Here is a 19286-nt window from a genome sequence, read left to right on the forward strand (position 1 = left end):
AGCTAACTGGAGAATAGAGAGCAGTAGTGTTTTTTTTTTTTTTTTTTTTTTTACTGTCCTTTACAATTGTTTGATGTTTTCAATCATTCTGAGAGGTTTTTATATTTTAAATTTGAGAATAGATTTTTATAACAGCTTTACTTTCTCTTAATTATCAACACATGAAGAGGGTGTAGCTGTTAAGTCACGGTTCACCTTACAGCCCACTACATATTAATACAATCCTTTTTATTGCGTCTTCCTGTGTACGAGTAACACAATAAACAGTGATATGGGTTAACAGACAATTAAACAACTTCTAGACTGGACTGCTTACAATCAATCTTGTGGGAATGTTTACGTAATTGTTCCCTTTTTTTTCAAAGCTAGCAAGAAAAACGTTTGAATTAATACATCATCACAGTGTGTTTACTTGTATCTTTTTTTCTTTAGGAAAATGTGGTGCATAAAAACCAGCCGATATTCAAGGTATAGTTAGTATAATAGCGCCCTCTGCTGTTTGAATGTAGGTAATCCTCATCTGCTGTTAAATGTGAAAATCACCGAGGGCAGTGTGGTTGCTGTTACCAGACCAGAATCTTAAATGTTGTTCTACCTTGTTTCTTGGATGTTTCTTCTTCGTCTCCGACCTCATCTTCCGTTACCTCTGACCCTGTGGTATAATCTTCATCTTCTGACAGCAAACACGGCTGTTTTTAAAAGCAAACATAGGACTTTAATAATTGGGGGTTGACCGGCCTAAATTTATTGAGATTACCGAATCAAAAAGTTGAGAGCGCTTAGTTTGAGGAAAATAAATGTCTCTTCAAGGAAATATTTTGACAATTCAAAAGCAAACCATGTTCACAAATATAGATTTTCAAGCCCATATTAGCAGGGCAAAAAGATGAATGCATCGGTGCAGAAGACGCAGTTGGAAATGAAATGGTGTCTCATAGGGTTGGCAAGTCATGTTGACGCTGAATCACTGGGATTTATATAAAACCAATCTTATGTATTTAAATGTATTTACACATACAGACCAGGAGAACTCCCATGCACAGTAACCCTTGACAAAACAATTAGTGATAAGTAATGATATACAGTACTCCGATACAGTATTTGTACCACGAGTGCTCAAATCTGGTTCTCAAAGTCCTGAGTCCTCTAGGTTTTATCAGTATCATTAAATAATTAACTGATTAATACTTGGAACAATAAATAACACAAGTTAGCAATAGAGCACTGGTGAAAACAAACAGCAATACCGGTACTACGTCCTGGAACTGAAACGAATTGTCATTATTTCCTCAAGGTCACGTACTACTTTTTCAAGGCAGCTGTAACCTTTATCCTCTCTTTACTAGCAGGACAATTACCACATTTTCAAGTGTATACTTATATTTTTATTATCACACAGATGTCAATCTGTCAGATGAATAAATAAGTAAAATTAAAAATTAAAAAATTCTAACTTACCAGCTGCAAGCTCAAATTTTTCAGCATTGAAAACTGTAAAGAGAAGACAAAAAACTTAATATTGAAAACAACAAGAAAACGCCACTGTAAATAGAGAATATCCAGTTAAATGGAAGTGCTTAATGGGTATTAGAGTATAACTCAGGAGAATTTACCTTGGATTTATGTTACAGCTGTGTGGTAAAGCCTGGTCTTCAAAATTAAGTGCCCAAAATGGTGTTTGTTAAATGTATGAGTTTATTGTGAATTTCAATAACAAATAGCATGAATATTTAGTAGCATAGTCTCTCTAACAAGCCAGTGGTACAATATCTGAAAACAGTACATTGTACATCAGCTGACCTCAATCCTCAAGAGTATCTCAGTTGATGTGTCGCTGTACTTATTTGAATGAAAAACAATATAAATATAATTTCATCATTCTATTTGCTGTGGTAGCCATTTTGTAATGAATCTAAACAACCTGTCACTTTTTTTAAAGTATTGAGAAACTTGCAATTGCTGAAAATGGCTGCCATTAATGCCAAACTTTTGTTCGACAAGACATAGACTTTCATAACATTTTCCATGAATTGTCCCTAAAATAGTGTTTGAAGCATGCACAGTGAATAAACAAATACAAATAATAATATACAAACTACTTTCGCATAATAAAAAAATTAAAAAACTAGCATGTAATTCCATATTTAAAAAAAAAAAAACTCAAATTGGAGTGTGAACTCACAGCTGTAACCTCCCCAGTTTTCTGTCCCCTCAACGGACTGGGCTCCAGCAATATATCACAATCAAGGGCTTTTTCTTCTGAACCTACTGAGCCTGCATCACTAATGAAGACAGAAGCGTTTCTCGTCAAAACACTTTGTATTTTTTTTTTAAGTACTACAACACAAATGAACAAAAGATGGAATAATGATAATACTACTCAGCAAAATCTTATGCCGTTGCATGTTTTTATCTTAACAAGGAACCAGCTAGTCAATGAGCCGTGAAGAAAGGAAATGCCAAAGCTCATGAATCAATTGGACATCTAAAATATATGGGGTAATCAATGGATGACAACTAATGTGTTAACCTTTTCAGTGCCTATTATGAGAAACAGTTGTATTATCTCTCCCAGTTTATCAATAAGAAGAGACCTGGACATTCTTTAAATTTGCTAAAATAAACATTGTAGCACTTTAAAAAATACAAAAAAATCTGGGCACGTTTCAAAAAATGTAATATAAATTGAAGCCCATGTTTAAAACACACATCCTGTATATACCCAGCATGACTGGGCTGTCTTTGGTCGTAAAGTGTGCTCCTCTTCAATACTACCCTTATGAATGCCATTATGAACATTTACTGTAACACAATAGTATGTTAAGTGAGACCTCTTTATGACATATATTCTCAAAAAGTTTGTAAAAGATCATAAAGGTTATGAAAAGCTACTGTTTTTTAATATCCCGTCCAAAATACTGAAGTTTTCTTTTAGATCATGTCATTACTCTAATGGTATTTGGTAGCAATATTATTTCTGTAGAACAACGTAGACTCCCTTACCTTTGTGGATCTGAAGGGTACGGCACACAGACTGCCTCCCTGTGCATTAGTAGGTCGTTCAGAAGTCTTGTTTGAGGTGCATCAGTCTGATTACCACCGCAGTCGCCACTGCCAGATATATTCACTACATGGTCTTTCTCTTGACATCCCTGTTTTGTTTTGTTGGTGTACAGTTGTGTTAATGTAAAAATCACATTTTTAATGATGCTAAAACCAACAGATTTAAAACCAAGGTCTTATTAGCAGTAGCAAAAGTGGAAGATCCTTTGGTTTATGTGGATAAGTTTATAGATAAAAAGTTACTGTTGCTACTTTGTGGTCTCTAATGACTTAAAGCGCTGCAACTTACTCCACTGGTCTAGCTGCAATAAAAGCAATGTGTCCTGCAGCAAAGGAACCAGGGTGCAGCCGTTTACCTTCAGCATTGTATTTGAAATATTTTCATATCTTGAATTACTATGCAAAAATAACCAAAATACTCTCAGCACATTACGTGGGGAGGGAGGCAGTAACAATATTAATAAAGCTCATCGATAAAAATACATTTTAAGGCATTGATTAGCATGCCTGTGATACACAGTACAGTGCTCCCCCTTTATAAGGCAGCCCTTTTATACTGTGGAACAGGTTATATGGCGATACTGTCATGGCTCCCACTTGTCCCATAATGCCATTACACTAACACTAGTATTCTCGTTATAAGGCGGAACACAAACAACACGGTCTCTTAACTATGGCTCCTGACTACAGCGTTATAAAGGAACAGCACTGTATTACTTTGCTTTTCTGTACTTTTGCCATAGCACAATGCTGTATAATTTCACATAAGAATATTCAAAATACTATATGTGGGTCCCCCTTTAGTACATTTAAATAGAGGCTGAATCCATTATAATGTCAACTCCCTTATACAAATTTACTACAGTAAATTAGCACTGTAACTTTACAACTTCCCCATTCTTTTCCCATGGCTATATTATCCATTTACTACAGTTTACCTGGGATTGCCATGATTTTAATATGCTCTACCGTACCTCTAAGTGCTTATCTATGCTTTATCATGCTCTCACCATGACTTATTACACTTTGGTTTGCTTTTGCTGCAGGAAACTTTTATAAAGGCTGCTCTAAAAAAGCAAACACTTTTTTCAATGGCGAATAACTAAAAAAAATAAAAATAATTGTAATATCCTACTTTGCAGGTGCAGCGTAGATTAAACATTTTCAGAAAAGCTTCATACTCACTTTAGGAATCTTAGTGGGGTCGAAACGCAGCACTTTCTGCTTACAGCAGGGGTAAAGCCCAATACCAGGGGAGCCCAGCTCACTGGTAACACTTGGGTAGTGCACTGGCTCAGGGTGATAGCGGCAGTGAGACAAGTCAGTGCACAAAAACACCTATGAAGATCAACAAGGGGAGACAACTTCACAACGATGAAAACAGTATCGCCGAACGCACAAGCACGCATTGGGTATGCACAGTGTATACCTAGTGAGCCTTGGGACGATCACGGGTCCCTTCATTTAATAGTGACTTCAATAGTGCTTAAATCTAAAAAGAAGTCTAAAAGTATTGGGCTATCCTGGGCAAATCTCTACATAGGAGGTGCGATTAGAAACTCAACCTTACTACACTATCATTCAGTGCCATGTTCCTGTTTAGAAGACACTGGTATACACTGCTATTGGAAGATTTTAAAACTATATTCTATTACTCTATGCTCTTGTAAAGTCTGAAAATATTAGCCCACACCTTGAACATACAAACTCCTGTAATACATACCCACCTGTATGAAGTATCCTATGTGCTGTATGTATATGACTGTAGACATAATATTCACCTAGCCTGTATTTCATGTACAATTAACCACAGAAAAGTTCTCACTTGTTTAGCATTTGCGATTTATTAAGTCTGTTTATTTATACTGTATTTATAATAGGATACGTGGTACCATACTGTTAACTTGTATTCACAGTATAATCTAGATTGTGCAAAGTTTATAACACAAAAAAAATCTATATAAAAATCAGAATGTAAGTAAACTAAACCCCTACTTGTTTGCATCGAGAACAGGTCAGGTAGTTGATGGTTCCCCAAATCCTCCAGTACACAAGACTCCAGGAATTCAGTTCCTCATATAAGCAGCTTAAATATTCATGAACTTCCCAGCTTTTATCTCTGCTCACGAAAAAAAACAAAAAAAAAACAGTAGGCATTAGCCATCATTTTAATTATATTTTAAAGGGACATTACTGATTTCACCCAAAAGTGGAGTAAAAGCCATTAACCTTATACAGCTATGGCCAAAAGTTTTGCATCACCTAGAATTTTAGGATTGAGATATAATAAAAAGATAATAATAAAAAAAAAGATAATAAACTACATGAACATAATTTAGATATTTTATTTAACATCATGTAATCAAACTGTAAAATTAAATTACAAAAGTATACAGGAAGACATAACAGTAGTACAGTATTTCATGTTAGATTTCAAAATGCCACATTTTTTTCAATTTTTGTCAGTTTTTCGTTAAGTACTATGGAAAACTAGAAAGCAATATGTAATTCAATATGTTAACATTACATTTCGACTTTATGAAGCAGCATTTGTTAATTCTATAAGGGAATTCAAAACCTTTGGCCATAGCTGCAGATTCAGCTGTTAATGTAAAGGATGATTTCTTTTTTGTAAAAATAATAATAAGGGTTTATTAAACTGTATAGATTTTTGATGTTTTATTTGTGAAGAGTACAATAATAAAACAGGACACAATTTCTCTCTAATCTGTGTGAATGTGCAGAATTAAATCACAATTAAAACAAGGTTTTTTTTTTTAATTAAAAATGTAAGATAACTATTTAACTTGAAAACAGCAAAAAAATAAAAACAGAGAATTAGGGATGGAGAGAGCATGTGTGTTAGTAGGCTTGCTAAGGCAACTGTCAGCTCCATTTCAGAATGTACAGATCTTCGTTATTTTAAATGTGTTTAACGAACTAGAATGAAGCACAAATATAGGTTATTAAACTGTGGCAGAGGTCGAAGGATCTACCATCCTGTAATATACCCACACAACACTGAGTGCTAACATTTATTTAGCTGTTTTAAATATATATTTACAGAAGGCACTAGCCAAACATTTGTCTACTTAATTTGATCAATCTTTACCTTGCCGGCCACACCTGGGTTTTTCGGGTGTTTAACATCACTGGGGAATCAACCTGGATTCAAACCAGCTGAATTCTTACTTACTGTAAAACACTGATCAAATAAACACCTTAGTGGTTTAACTTTGCCTTACCTGATGTGGTTGTATATAATATTTCCATGCATATCAATGTTGATTTTCCCTGGAACACAGGAGACCTTTTTCTCAGTTTCCTTGGTCAGCAATTTATTGCAAACACTACATCTGTGGGTAAAAAAGACACGGTTTCACTTTGTGTTTTTTTTAACAAAAGAATGAAAATAAATCAAACACTTTATAGCACAATACCTGTAAAGGGTAGAAGCATTTCCTGGGGAATCGGGATTCTTAAACTCAGGGTCAAAAAGTCTCTCAATCTTTTTATGGAACAATTTGCTGCCAAGAAGCACAGTAATACTTATAATAGAAGCAGTGGATATCAGACAACAACATTCTCTATGAACAACATGTAACAAAATACAGGTATGGGGGCAGAAATGAACAGCTACGTACACAATGTGATTCCCTAACACAAAGGTAGGCAACCTTGGCTCTTCCAGTCCATTTCATCCATTTTCATTATTTTCTTTATTATTCCATTGGTCTTCAACATGATTAATAAAAGTGCGCATCAGCGCTAAAACTGCAGCTTGCCATTCATCAGCTTTGGCCGTGACGCTATCCTTTCGCAGTGGTATTAAATAAACATTCCATGAATTATAACCATATTATTTTTAATACTCAAAACAGTCTTAAGTTACCTTTTCAATTTATCCTTTTTGTCTTTTATGTCATCAGCTTCATTGTGAGTGAACAGGTCTGAGATCCGTGTAGCTAAGTTAGAATTGATGCAGTTCATGCTGCAAGGTGTAGCTACAATTTCACTCATGTGTTTATGACAGAACTGGATGCATTCTTCAACCTGAAAAAGAAAACAACAACACAGTACTTGTTTACACAGTTGGTGCAGAACATACAGTAACATGCACTGAATGCTGTTTCTCTTGATACTGTTACAGTCCTGTGCAACCACACACACTGAGGACACACCTAACAATACTTACTAATGAATCCATCTTCAGAAATTCTGAAGATATTAGGATTGAAATCACATTAGACGGTTCTGAAATGAGAACATGTAAAAATAGTTTTCAAATATTTATATATTATCTCAAGAAAAAAAAAACATTTCATTTATTTAATGAAATGCATTTTTTTTCTGGTTAAGATAAACTAATTTTGTTTTAACATTTGAAGACAATTTCATTTGAAATGGGGAAGGTGTTACTACCTACACTTCATATTAAATAGTTCATAACATGCATCACGATGGTATGCATTGTATATTGACATTTGTATAGGTAAACACATCTTGACACACAAATATATCTTGTGTTGTGATACACTGTGTGATGTGACAGCGGGGCTCAGATAATTTGCCAGCAGTACAAGTTAAAGCAGAAATTTAAAGAGCGGTACCTAGTTTGGGCTGGCCATTGTTTTCAGTGGTTGTTCCATTCCTCTTCACGTAGCTCATGAGCCAATCGAAGATTTGGACATCGCAGTGCACTGAGATGTCTACCTCCTCCCAGCGCTGCGCATCCACTGACAGGTACTCAGCAAAGTACTTCATCTCGTTGATGAGGAGGTCACGTGGGCAAACAAAATCTTGCTTTAAGCTTTTGGCTTCATCACAAACATGAATCACCATGTTTGGCCTTGATATAAAAGCAAAAAAAGCAAGTCCAAGTTTAAACAACTTTAACCCTCCCACTATGTTCAGAATTTAGGTGCATCCGTTATGTTTTGGGTCTTATTGACCCGATGCAACTTCAAACTAATTTAAACAGCCTTAAATTGATTAACTGTTTTTATTTGCAAAGGTTTTACTCTTTTATGCTTTTAGTCCAGGAGCTGTGATAAAACTTCTTTGACTTCCAACCTGGGAGCTACTCATTTTGGAGTGTCTTTACCAGCGAGATGCTGTTGCAATACTGACAGTGAAAATTAGGCTCTCTCTGCCTTGTGGATATATGTTGTTTGTTTTTTTGTTTATAAATATCTCCAGACAGGTGAAGCCATTTCCAGAGATAATAATACAAATATAATAATAATAAAGTAACAAATTGAAGTAGTTTGTTTTACTCCTGCACACAAATCTACACAGATAAATGACCTGAAACATCTTATTTGTATACATGACCTGTTCTAAAAAAAAATAAACATCTCAATGTTTCTGTTTTCTGTGTATAAGTTCATGACCCCAACTTAGGAAAAGTCATAAAATATTATACAGTAAATGAAAAGAAAAATAGCATTTAAGCTAATTGGAAACTAGAATCGGGTCAAATAGACCCGAAACCTAACAGGAGGACAGGAGGGTTAAACATAATTACATATAGCCTTGGAAGAAAATAAAACTTGTGTGCTGGAGAGTGTTGATGGGAGGCAGGCAGGGTATTTGTTGCTAGCTTTACTTCAAATCAGCCTTTTGTGTTTAGTGAATACTTCGAGACACATGCTAATCAAAACTAGTTGGGGCAGCTGGGGGCAGCTGGGGGCAGCTGGGGACACCCCCCCCCCCTCCAAAAAACAAACAAACAAAAAAATACTATTGGTTGTCCTACTGTAATCCTTATACATAGTGTTCCATGACCTTGGAATTATTGACAAGAAGGCTTTACTCAATGTTTTTTGATATTGTGAGGATTGTACTGTACGATATTCTGCACATCGTTGTGTTCTGTGCATGCCTACCCTTGATTTACTTCAGTTTTCTCTCCTTCCTGATCAGTGCAATTGTTTTCATTCTTTACAGATACATTTCTCCCTAAAGGTGCTCCAGGCAGACCTAAGATATATACAAAAAAATATGGTCATTACGGTAGAAAGGGGGTATGCAAATTAATGTGACACTTGTTACGGGTCTAAAATATCCCAGCTATCTTAACCAATGTATTCTTCTTGTATTCATTTTGGATTTCAGTCATTATTCCGGTGACTTGTGACACTGTAGCGCCTACCCATTAACCCTATCAGACTCTGATGACTGCCCCCAGTGGACGGAAGAAAAAATACATTTGTTCTGTTTTCTATTGCTGGCTGATGCATTGGAAATATGTCTGAGAGCTGTATTAATGCCATAGGTGTGCTTTAAAAAAAAGCCCCCTGTACGTATATATGATTACTGAAACAGAAAGTGATATGCAAAGTCAATCTAAACAAAAAAAAGAATACTATAGTTAACTTTTATGTTTCATACCTGTACCAAGCTGCAGCGTGTGGTGTGGGGAAAAAATGGGAAATGGGAAAATGGGAAACTCAAAGGGCTTAAAAAATAATATTTATTACAAGTAGTCCTACCTGTTACTGAGATAGTGTTCTGACTGCTTCGAGTTTCCCCAAGTTCTCCATATGAGTCCATCAGTGTGGATTTAATGTATGCAGACAATGTTTCTGTGGGGGACCCACCACTGGCCATTAGAGGATTGCACTGGTTATCAATATAGGGCAATGTGCCATTGTTTTTCAGTTCTTCAAATCTCCTTGCACACTGTAAGTCATCACAATTACTCTGTATGTCTTCAAATGACATGTTACCTTATTAACACAGAAACAGTCATATTTTCTTCCTAGTAACAATATGATCCCACAGAGGGAAACACAGTACCAGGGATTTCAAGTAACTTTTCTCTCCAATGCAATCGCGAATGTCTTGTACTGCAATTCCCTCCTCATTGCATTCTGTTGTTTTGTCAAAGCAAAACACAAAAGTAACAAAATGCAAAGGATAAAAAAAGAAATAAAAACAATCAGACAGGTTAAATCGAACGTTTTGCACTTACCTCTTTGGGTGTGAAGCCTGGCACAAGTCTTGCAACGTTCTCCCAGTTTATGGGCTGAGGTACGCCCCAAAGGGAACTTAAAATCATATCCAAAACCATCCCATTATTATCACATGGGAAGTTGTTATTTACAGAACAAAAGTGGCTCATGTCTGTAAATAATAACACATTACATGTTGTTCATTACATTTTGAAACGATTTATTATTTGTGTGTGTGTGGGTGCACAGGGGAAGGTAGCAAAGGGGTGGTAGGTGACATAATCACACACTTGAGCTATTGGCGCTATGCTTTAGTGCGAGAGGTCCCGGGTTCACGCCCGCCCCTCCAACTGTGTGGATTATATACACACATTCATATATACAGTATAGGCATATATGTGCTTTACTGATAAGGAAGGGCGCACATTTATATTTTCCTTTTACTCTTAAAAGGCATTGACAAGGTAATACACTTTATTCAGTCTGTTTTACTTTTGACAGTCAAGAAAGCCTTTATAAAATCCTGAATCCAAGTGTATTTATTTATTAATAAAAACATTATTGAAGTTGTTGTAGCTAGATTAAATATTTATTTAAACCTCTCCTGTCCTGCACTTCCATTGATTATGTAGAAGCATGTGTTACATGGTGCCATGCTAGACTAAAGAAAGCGAACAGTTTGCATGCTTTGCTTCCATGCAGTCTATTACTGTTTAACTTCTTAGGTCATTTAACCTCAGCAGTGTTTCAAGGTCAATGCATGTCACAGGCTAAAGTGGATGCAGTTGGTTGGTTAATGACATTATTAAAGGTGTAGGGACTTGACTCAACAGATGAAAATAAGGATTGCAAATCTTTCTTTAACCTAGTATAGTACATAGTATAGTATATATATATATATATATATATATAGTATATATATATATATATATATATATATATATATATATATACATATATAAATTGCTTTAAACTCTGAAGACTTTGAAATGCGAAATGCACGTGCATGACAGGCTAGATTCATGGAATTATTTTGCTTGTTATTACCACTAAGTGACATAGCACATAAAGTGGTACTCTGGAGGTGGCGAACACACTAGGATTGGCTTGAAAGAAAACAGAACGGTTTGGGTCATAAGAAACCCTGGAATATTATTCCCTCCCACCCCTTTTTGGAATATGGTACATGTTAATCTAACACACCTTTGCGGCTGTGTTTTTTTTTTTTTTACAGAGCAACTGCAGATTTCAAATGTACTTTATGCATTGTCTGTATTTCTGCAAATGATTACTGTCTAGGATGGAATTACCTGGATCTTGTGTAGGTGTTCAAATAGGACCTCTTGATCTCTTTGTGAGAACGACTCTACAACAATAAAAGCCAAAGTATGAGCAGGAAACGCACACAAACACACCATTGGTAGCTCCTGCTCCTACCCATCAACCCTTTCAGATTCAGAACACTGCCCCAACCTTTAAACCCATATATTCCCCAAGGACATCTACCTTTGTGCATGATTTTATAGTACTGTTCCAGTAGGAATTGCCAGAACAAAAAATAAAGAAGTAACTTTTACATAGCTGTAGACACACAGAAACGGTCCTAATAAAAAGTGAAAGGCAGCAGACGAATGCTTACTGTCAACCCATATCTCAACAACAGCCGGTTCACTGTTTTACATCAGCATGTTACTGGGTTGTCATTCTGCTATTGTCACAAAAAAAGCAGTGGCATTTACCATTGGGCAAGTAATGACATTATTCACCGCTTACCTTACATACTCCAAAATACGTGATTATCGAGTTGGTTTAATGTGCTGCTGAACTGCACTTTTAAAAACCTATATATATATATATATATATATATATATATATATATATATATATATATATATATTTAGGTAATCTATCTGCACACACTTTACTTCACAGGAAACACTTACACAAGTACATATGCTGTTCCTAAAATATATGTATTCATGTATCTAAAAAGTACACTGTGTAACAAATTTTTATTTTTTTTTGGTTCCTGGGTAGTAAGTGTTATTTCCTAATTGCTTATGCCTCAAAAGTATAGAACATGGCTATTATTCCCCACAAACTTTGCTTTTGTGACCAGGACAATGATATTTCAAAATATCACTATTTCCAATGGGAAAATGGGCAAATGTGTGTCTTTTCGTTCACATAAAGTCAGAAAAAAACAACATATGAATCCAAATTAACATGTATTTATAGTAATACAAAGATGGCTACAAAAGATTTAGAAGTGAGTAGTTTTTCGAGATTTACAATTATACTGTAAATACATTATATTATTTACATATATATATAGTATTTACAGTATAATTGTAAATCTCGACAAACTACTCACTTCTAAATCTTTTGTAGCCATCTTTGTATTACTTTAGTATAAATACATGTTAATTTGGATTCATGTGTTGTTTTTTTCTGACTTTATGTGAACGAAAAGACACACATTTGCCCATTTTCCCATTGGAACTAGTGATATTTTGAAATATCATTGTCCTGGTCACAAAAGCAAAGTTTGTGGGGAATAATAGCCATGTTCTATACTTTTGAGGCATAAGCAATTAGGAAATAACACTTACTACCCAGGAACAAAAATGGTGTTACACAGTGGTATCATTAACATTAAACAGACCGTGTATTAATACAGTATACAAATTAATAACAAACAGCCATTAAATTTGAGTTCTGCAATTAACAATTTGAAACATGCAATACAAAACTTACTTTCTCATACGTCAATCGTCTTTCTTTTAGATTAGCACGTTTTCTAATTATTATGTCTTTCTTACAATTAAAAATTACAATTTTTAAACTGCTGATCCGGTATAATTAACTCTGTTAAAATGACAGCTACCTTCTATTCAGAGTCTACAATAATAATAATAAAAAAAAAAACAGTTTGACTTTGTAGCACTGCAGTAAGAAAAAAAAAAACATGCACAATTTACTCTGACAATGGCACTGTTTGACCGACGGGTCAGTGGGACAATCAGCATAGTCTGTATAAATTAGGACCACCCCAAATAGCCGGGAGCGAGTGTATTCAGCGAATCTGACGACGCTGGGCGTTGCAGTACAAATGTGTGTTGCAGTTGACAAGGTTCCTTTCCGGTGCCGCAGTGCAGGTGGTTTGGGAGCGTCCCTGTCGCTTAGTTACCGCTTGGGGCAAGGAAAAAAGGAAGTAACTATTCTTGTTTTACATGGAGTATTGTAATTTCTTCCACCAGTTCAGAACATTGTAATATACGTGTGTGTGTGTGTGTGTGTGTGTGTGTATATATATATATATATATATATATATATATATATATATATATATATATATATATATATATATATATATATATAAATATAAAAAAAACTAAAAAATGTGTTTACTTTTTTAGTGGATCACCCCGTTTGGAACGGCTTGCTATATATATAACAATTGCATATTGTATATATATATTATATATAATTTATATATATATATATAGGTTGTGACTAAGGACTTAAAATACATCCAACACTGAAAGGAAAACACCTACTGCAAGAAGAAATGGATCATGTGAAAAATAAAACACCCGTTGCAAAACGACTAGCTGCAAGACCAACTGGGATTTTAAACAATACTGAGATACCGATGCCTGGTGTGACTGGCGTGGCAATACCCGGGCCAGAGACAAGAACAGCTCCTGCAAAGGTGGCAGTACCAAGGTCAAGTATCATCACTAAAGAGAAAAGTTATCAGCCTAGGTCAGCCAAAGATAAATCTATCCAGGTAAGAATGGAATCAAACTGTTTAGTCCTCAAAACCAGCTTTTCAGGAATTTTGAAAACGGGGTCATTCCCGTGTACCAACGGGTTACTTGATTTCAAGAAATTATTCTTTTTTGGAAAGCCTTTGAAACATTTTTTTAAAAGGACAGTTTGTCTAGGTAACCCCTGCACATTGCTATAATGAAGTAAAAGGTAACTGGCATTTTTACCACCATTAGACAGTTCTTCTTTTGCATGCACATCTCACCTGCCCTTGCAACTATTTCTCAATCACATATGGTTTATGTAACACCATTCACCAACCACCAGTTGTGGAAACATCTCCCCTAATTTTGTCCACTTTCACTAGAATGACTCAAATACTGCTGGCATACAATTATAAAACCAGTATGTTGGCCTGAATATGGATATGGAGCATATACTGCATGGTGGTCAGCACACTTTTACCAATATAGTATAGCAACATATTACTGTTGCGTACCATTAGCCTGTAAACATATTGAAATGTTCTTGATGAAAATACTAATGGGTTATTCAGGACTATTGTACTTACAATATCATAAGGATTCATAATTTTGTTTCATAATGAAATTAGTCTATAAGGTCACTTATACATTATTGTGTGGCGTTTTTAAATATTTGATTTAGTTTTAAAATCCTAATTATACATTTGAAATAAGCTGTTTGAATGTTAATTAAATCCACAGGTATCTCTTGATAATCAAATAATTTTACATGAAAGAAATACAGCACTAGAGAAAGAGGTCTTGCAACTAAAATCTGACTTGAAGGACAAGGAGTCGGCCATATCCAGCTGTAACAAGTTGATACAGGACAAGGTGAATGCAACTCAGTACTTATTTCTAGTAAAAGTAAATAAGAAATTATTACCTGCAATCAGTTATGCCCTGCATTAAGTCAAATACATTCAAGCTTGTCCGGGTGCAGCAGTCCAAAAGGGTCCTCTTTCATCTTTCTTTCCTTATCCAACTTCCTCATGCAGGGTTGGTCTGTTTTGAGTTGTACTATGAAATCATCTGCTTTATTGACCAGTCGCTACTTTTATAATTTTGCATGAAATAAATTGCATGTATGTGAAAGAGGTAATGTGTTTTCAAATATCTTAGCTTCTTTAAAAAACTGATTAAACACAAATTAGTGCTTAACTCATTTAGCATAGAACAGTAACCACACAAAAAGATATCCCCAGAATAACACATAATGTATAGTCAGTCTCTTATTCTAAAAAATAATATTTAAAAAAAACTGTGCAGATATGCACTGCCCAGCCAAAAGTATTTTTACTGCAGCCTTGAAACAGAACTACTTGGGGTGGGCCTTTGTTGCCCCTTCAAACTTACTTAGAACCTTTACTTAATTGCTATTGCTATTATTTTATAGATAACCGTGCCCTCAATAAAAATATGACATAACATGTGTTTGCTATTTAGGCCTCATGCAGTATTGACTTTAATGTTACATATTGCATTCTCACTACATTTCATCATCTCTCTATAGAGTTGTAGTTGTATAAACCTGGCAACTTTTAAAGATCAAAAGCATTCATTGTTCTTGATGCAAGTTATTTTTTACTCTGTTAAGAATTTGGAATGCGTTCAGTTGGTTGAAGCTGAAAGACAACTCCACGTTGAAACCAAAGACAAACTGAGGGAAACAGAAAGGTTAGCGCAAGAGAGGATAAAACTGTATCACGACTGCACAAGAAGTTATGAAAAATCTATCGAAGAGCTAAAACATGAGGTTAGTGAAATGCATGCATTTCCTACTCTTCCCCTTAATTAAATAAAGGCAAAAGCATTTTTTTTTTTTTTTTAAGGAAAAATTGACAGTAAATCTGTAAATAAATAATAAAAAAAAACAATATGTTGGTATATGTGACATGAACTGTGTACTGAACAAAATGTTTATTTGTACTATGTATTTGTGCGTCTTTTTTGGAGCATGAAGTTACTGTTGCAGCGTTTAAGGAAAGAAATGGATCAGAAATATACAGCAGGGACGAAAAGATCCGCAAATTGAAACAACAAATTTCAGATATTCATCAAGAAAAATCACGGTACTGCTATAGTTATTACAATCATTAAAACATATGTACTGTATGGTTTAAGAAGCAGAGAATTTGTTGACTAAATATGTGGCTAGTACTGTCAGGTTTGGGATGTGGAAAATGGTCCACCAAAGATAATAGCTGAGACAACTAATGCCACCTGCTGCGTCCTAATCTGAATTTAAACACTGGGTTCCATAGGTGAATGTCTGATGTATTGTTATAGAAAACATAAATCTACAATTTAAAGCAAGCTCTGGTACTAAACAAGGTTAAAGAAAGATGACAGTTTCCTAGTCTGCAGGTATATTACTGAGCCCGCAAAGCACATCTGTCAATAGGAGACACAGCTGTTTGATTAACGACAGGAAAAAAAGGCATTGAAGGGGCAATTGAACAACTCAAGTAGCCAGGTAAAATGACTGTGGAAATGCATAATATAAAACATTTCTGGAATTAATGTATTTGCAGTCACTTTACACTGCTCAGTATTCTGTTGAATTAAAACTAGGGTCAGATTATATTATTGACAACTTTTATAGGGAGCGTCAGCAACAGCTTGAAGAACTCAGGAAAGAGTTGAACAGACTGACAGAAGAGGCTAACAACCTAAAGAGAAGACTGAAGACAGAACAAGTTCCCAAAATGGTAGTCTGGGGAAATTAAACCTGCACATTTGAATCTAAGTTTATAGAAGAAATGTATTTCTTGCAAACCTGTTTGTAATTTGTTTCTGTGATATTTATCATTGTTTGGTCTTATTTCATCCAAGTATGTATTCTGCTATTCTAGTGTTATAAGCTTTGTTTCAACTCCACTGCCCCTAGGAATGTAAAAACTGCAAGTTTTTGACCTTAAGACTAGAAGAAAAAAACTCACAGCTTCTACTGAAAGACAGGACCATAGAAGAACTACAGAGCCTTTGCAAGAGATTTGGGAAACAGCTGACACAGCAAGTAAGCAAGCATCACTGGTAACACTTCATTTTAACAATAACTGCATGTTTGAGTTGAACTCTACTTTTCCTTTATTTTTCCAACAGGATAAGCTACTAAGAATGTCAGATGAGAGGGACATGTCATCTGAACTGAATAAGGTGTAAAAACGTATAACTGAAAGCCAGTGAACTAATAGTAATGTTGTATGTATTATTCACATACCAGCCTTTTATACAGATAACTGTCGAAAAAAGGAATGTTATACAGTACTCAAGTGTTGTTTCATTAGAAAGCAAAACCTACTGAATGTTCAGTTTATTTACATTGTTAAAAAAGAACTGGCTGCAGGGTAATGTTCTATTGTCCCCAAAGAAGCAAAACTCAAATATATGTTAAAAACAGAATTTATTTTTTTGCTTGCATATATACATTTTATGCCACTATTGGCCATTTTGTAACAGGTTTCCTGCTTGAGTGCCAAGGCCAAGACTATACTGTAACACCAGTAAAATGTACACGTCTTCATTGACATGTTAGTTTTATGAAATGTGGTACTATTTTCTGCAAGCATTGATGTGACATAAAAACAATTTAGAATTGTCTAACAAACAATGGGGCAATTTCCATGGAAAATGAAAAACAAGTCTCACCTTTTTTTTACTCTTTTTTGGTAGCACTTTCGGGGTCTGTGTGTTTCCATGTAGTTTTATTTTAGGCATAGAAATCCCCCTTCCAAATGCAAATAAACTAAAAGTACGGATGGTTTATTTAAATATTACTGTCTGCGTTGTAATTTGGTCTTGCGTGGCTATTGGCATTGCACATCTTTCTTAAACCCCCTTTCCACAATCATAGGTTTGGTTGAAGCCCCTGTACGTGCAAAACAAAAATACAAATTGAAAGATACAAATAAAAAAACTCAAAAGACAAATTGAGAAACAAATGCAAATTGGAAAAACACAAATAAAAACTGAAAAACACCAATACAAAAAAACCCGAAACATTTAAAACACACACACACAAAAAAAAAACATGAAATCCAAAAACAAAAGCAGAAAACACAAATACAAAAAGCCCACAACACAACAGAAATACATCACGATGTATACCCCAGCACAGTCTCCGCCGCTTTCTGGAGAAGTTGATGTTGTTTAGAAAGCGCAGGTTGAGTATTTTGTAACTTAGTTGACCGTAGTGTATTTCGGTCAGTAATTGATATCGCAGTGCTAAGTATCATGTTCACCATCAATGAGTTTGTGTACAGTAACAGCGGTTAAAACTACTATTTTAGTTAGACAACATTTTTTTAACTTTGACTTTTTAATTTTTTTATTTAGCTTAATGTTTGGCTTCGATGCCTGTGAATTTCTAATTGTTTTCAGAAAATATCATAAAAAAAGTATTTACACAATGACGTTGGGGTTAGTGCAATTTCAACGCGCGAAGATCAAGGTTTACTTCTGGGTCACAGCATATTGATGATTTAAATAAAGTACACTTCTCAGTTGTTGTTTTTATGTCATCAACCAGGATGTGTTGTTAGATCTATAGTACTATACAGTATATATTTCGTGCAGGCATCATTGTTGAATGTTAAGCAATACCAATGGTGTGTCAGGGTAAGCTAGAAATTCATAGGCATCGAAGCAAAACTCTTTTGAGCTCACTCACTAAGAGTAGTTTTTAACCGCTATTACTGTACACAAACTCATTTATGGTAAACATGATACTTACCGTCGCGATACCAGTTATAACACTGACATAAATATACCACGGCCAACTAACTTATAACACTTGTAGTATACTAGTCTTTCAAGTAAACTTGTTGTGATTTTGAATGTGAGGTTCTTAAGAATGGTGTTGTCACTGATTGCGTACCGCCACCTCTGTACAAATTAAGCACTGCTAATTTTCATGCATTTAAATAAAATTATAACTGCAGGACAAATAACATTTTAAGCATGCCTATTGTGTATGTGTATGTGTATATATATATAAATAAAAAAGTTAAGATATTTGGAGTCCGCTGGTGACATGATGGCCTTCTAAAAGGCATGCTCTGCACCATCCCTTTTGGTGCAGTTTTTAAACTGAATATTTCATTTTCAGTCTGTTTTTAAAACATTGTTTTTTGTTAAAATTACTTAAATGTCCGTCCGTGCTAGCATTCTTTTGTTGAGGGTGCTAGATTAAATTTTTCCTCCAGCTGTCAAGAGTAGTCCCATATCGAACATTTAAATAGGACTACAATTGCTAACAATAATAATATTAATGAACTTGCTATCTGAATGTTGGGTAGTCAGTCCTATCCCACAACCATTGATTAATTTACTTCAAAACAAATTAAATGTTTTGTAACACAAACACAAAAGAAAATGACCATATCTACCATTTACATAAAGAATGTATTGATAAAGAATATTTAACAGCTGTCTGCAAAGTATTTGTTAGCTTTAATAGCCCACCTAA

The 19286-nt window shown here is 34.9% G+C and overlaps 2 protein-coding genes across 2 annotated transcripts in view; one reads left to right on the forward strand and one right to left on the reverse strand.

Annotated features, from left to right (window-relative positions):
- Positions 1 to 12974, reverse strand: part of sanbr (SANT and BTB domain regulator of CSR) — a 17576-nt gene extending 4602 nt beyond the window's left edge. Inside the window, exons 1-16 of the mRNA XM_041250956.1 lie at positions 12777 to 12974; positions 11330 to 11385; positions 10040 to 10191; positions 9558 to 9747; positions 8952 to 9045; positions 7674 to 7912; positions 7259 to 7317; positions 6956 to 7116; positions 6504 to 6590; positions 6309 to 6419; positions 5059 to 5182; positions 4249 to 4401; positions 3004 to 3152; positions 2183 to 2282; positions 1459 to 1491; positions 596 to 689 (exon numbers count right to left, since the gene is read on the reverse strand). Of these exons, the coding sequence (XP_041106890.1) occupies positions 596 to 689; positions 1459 to 1491; positions 2183 to 2282; positions 3004 to 3152; positions 4249 to 4401; positions 5059 to 5182; positions 6309 to 6419; positions 6504 to 6590; positions 6956 to 7116; positions 7259 to 7317; positions 7674 to 7912; positions 8952 to 9045; positions 9558 to 9747; positions 10040 to 10189 (1744 nt within the window). The 5' untranslated portion in view covers positions 10190 to 10191; positions 11330 to 11385; positions 12777 to 12974. The remainder of the gene's footprint in view (positions 1 to 595; positions 690 to 1458; positions 1492 to 2182; positions 2283 to 3003; positions 3153 to 4248; positions 4402 to 5058; positions 5183 to 6308; positions 6420 to 6503; positions 6591 to 6955; positions 7117 to 7258; positions 7318 to 7673; positions 7913 to 8951; positions 9046 to 9557; positions 9748 to 10039; positions 10192 to 11329; positions 11386 to 12776) is intronic.
- Positions 12975 to 13589: 615 nt separating this feature from the next.
- Positions 13590 to 17502, forward strand: LOC121315313 (cancer-associated gene 1 protein-like). The gene is made up of 7 exons (XM_041249351.1): positions 13590 to 13812; positions 14519 to 14650; positions 15414 to 15572; positions 15773 to 15888; positions 16422 to 16527; positions 16707 to 16835; positions 16922 to 17502. Exons 1-7 carry the CDS (start codon positions 13591 to 13593, stop codon positions 16979 to 16981), a joined length of 924 nt encoding a protein of 307 aa, XP_041105285.1. The 5' UTR covers position 13590; the 3' UTR covers positions 16982 to 17502.
- Positions 17503 to 19286: the final 1784 nt, after the last annotated feature.

The sequence above is a fragment of the Polyodon spathula genome, chromosome 5 (assembly GCF_017654505.1).
Source record: "Polyodon spathula isolate WHYD16114869_AA chromosome 5, ASM1765450v1, whole genome shotgun sequence".
NCBI classification, from domain to species: Eukaryota; Metazoa; Chordata; class Actinopteri; order Acipenseriformes; family Polyodontidae; genus Polyodon; species Polyodon spathula.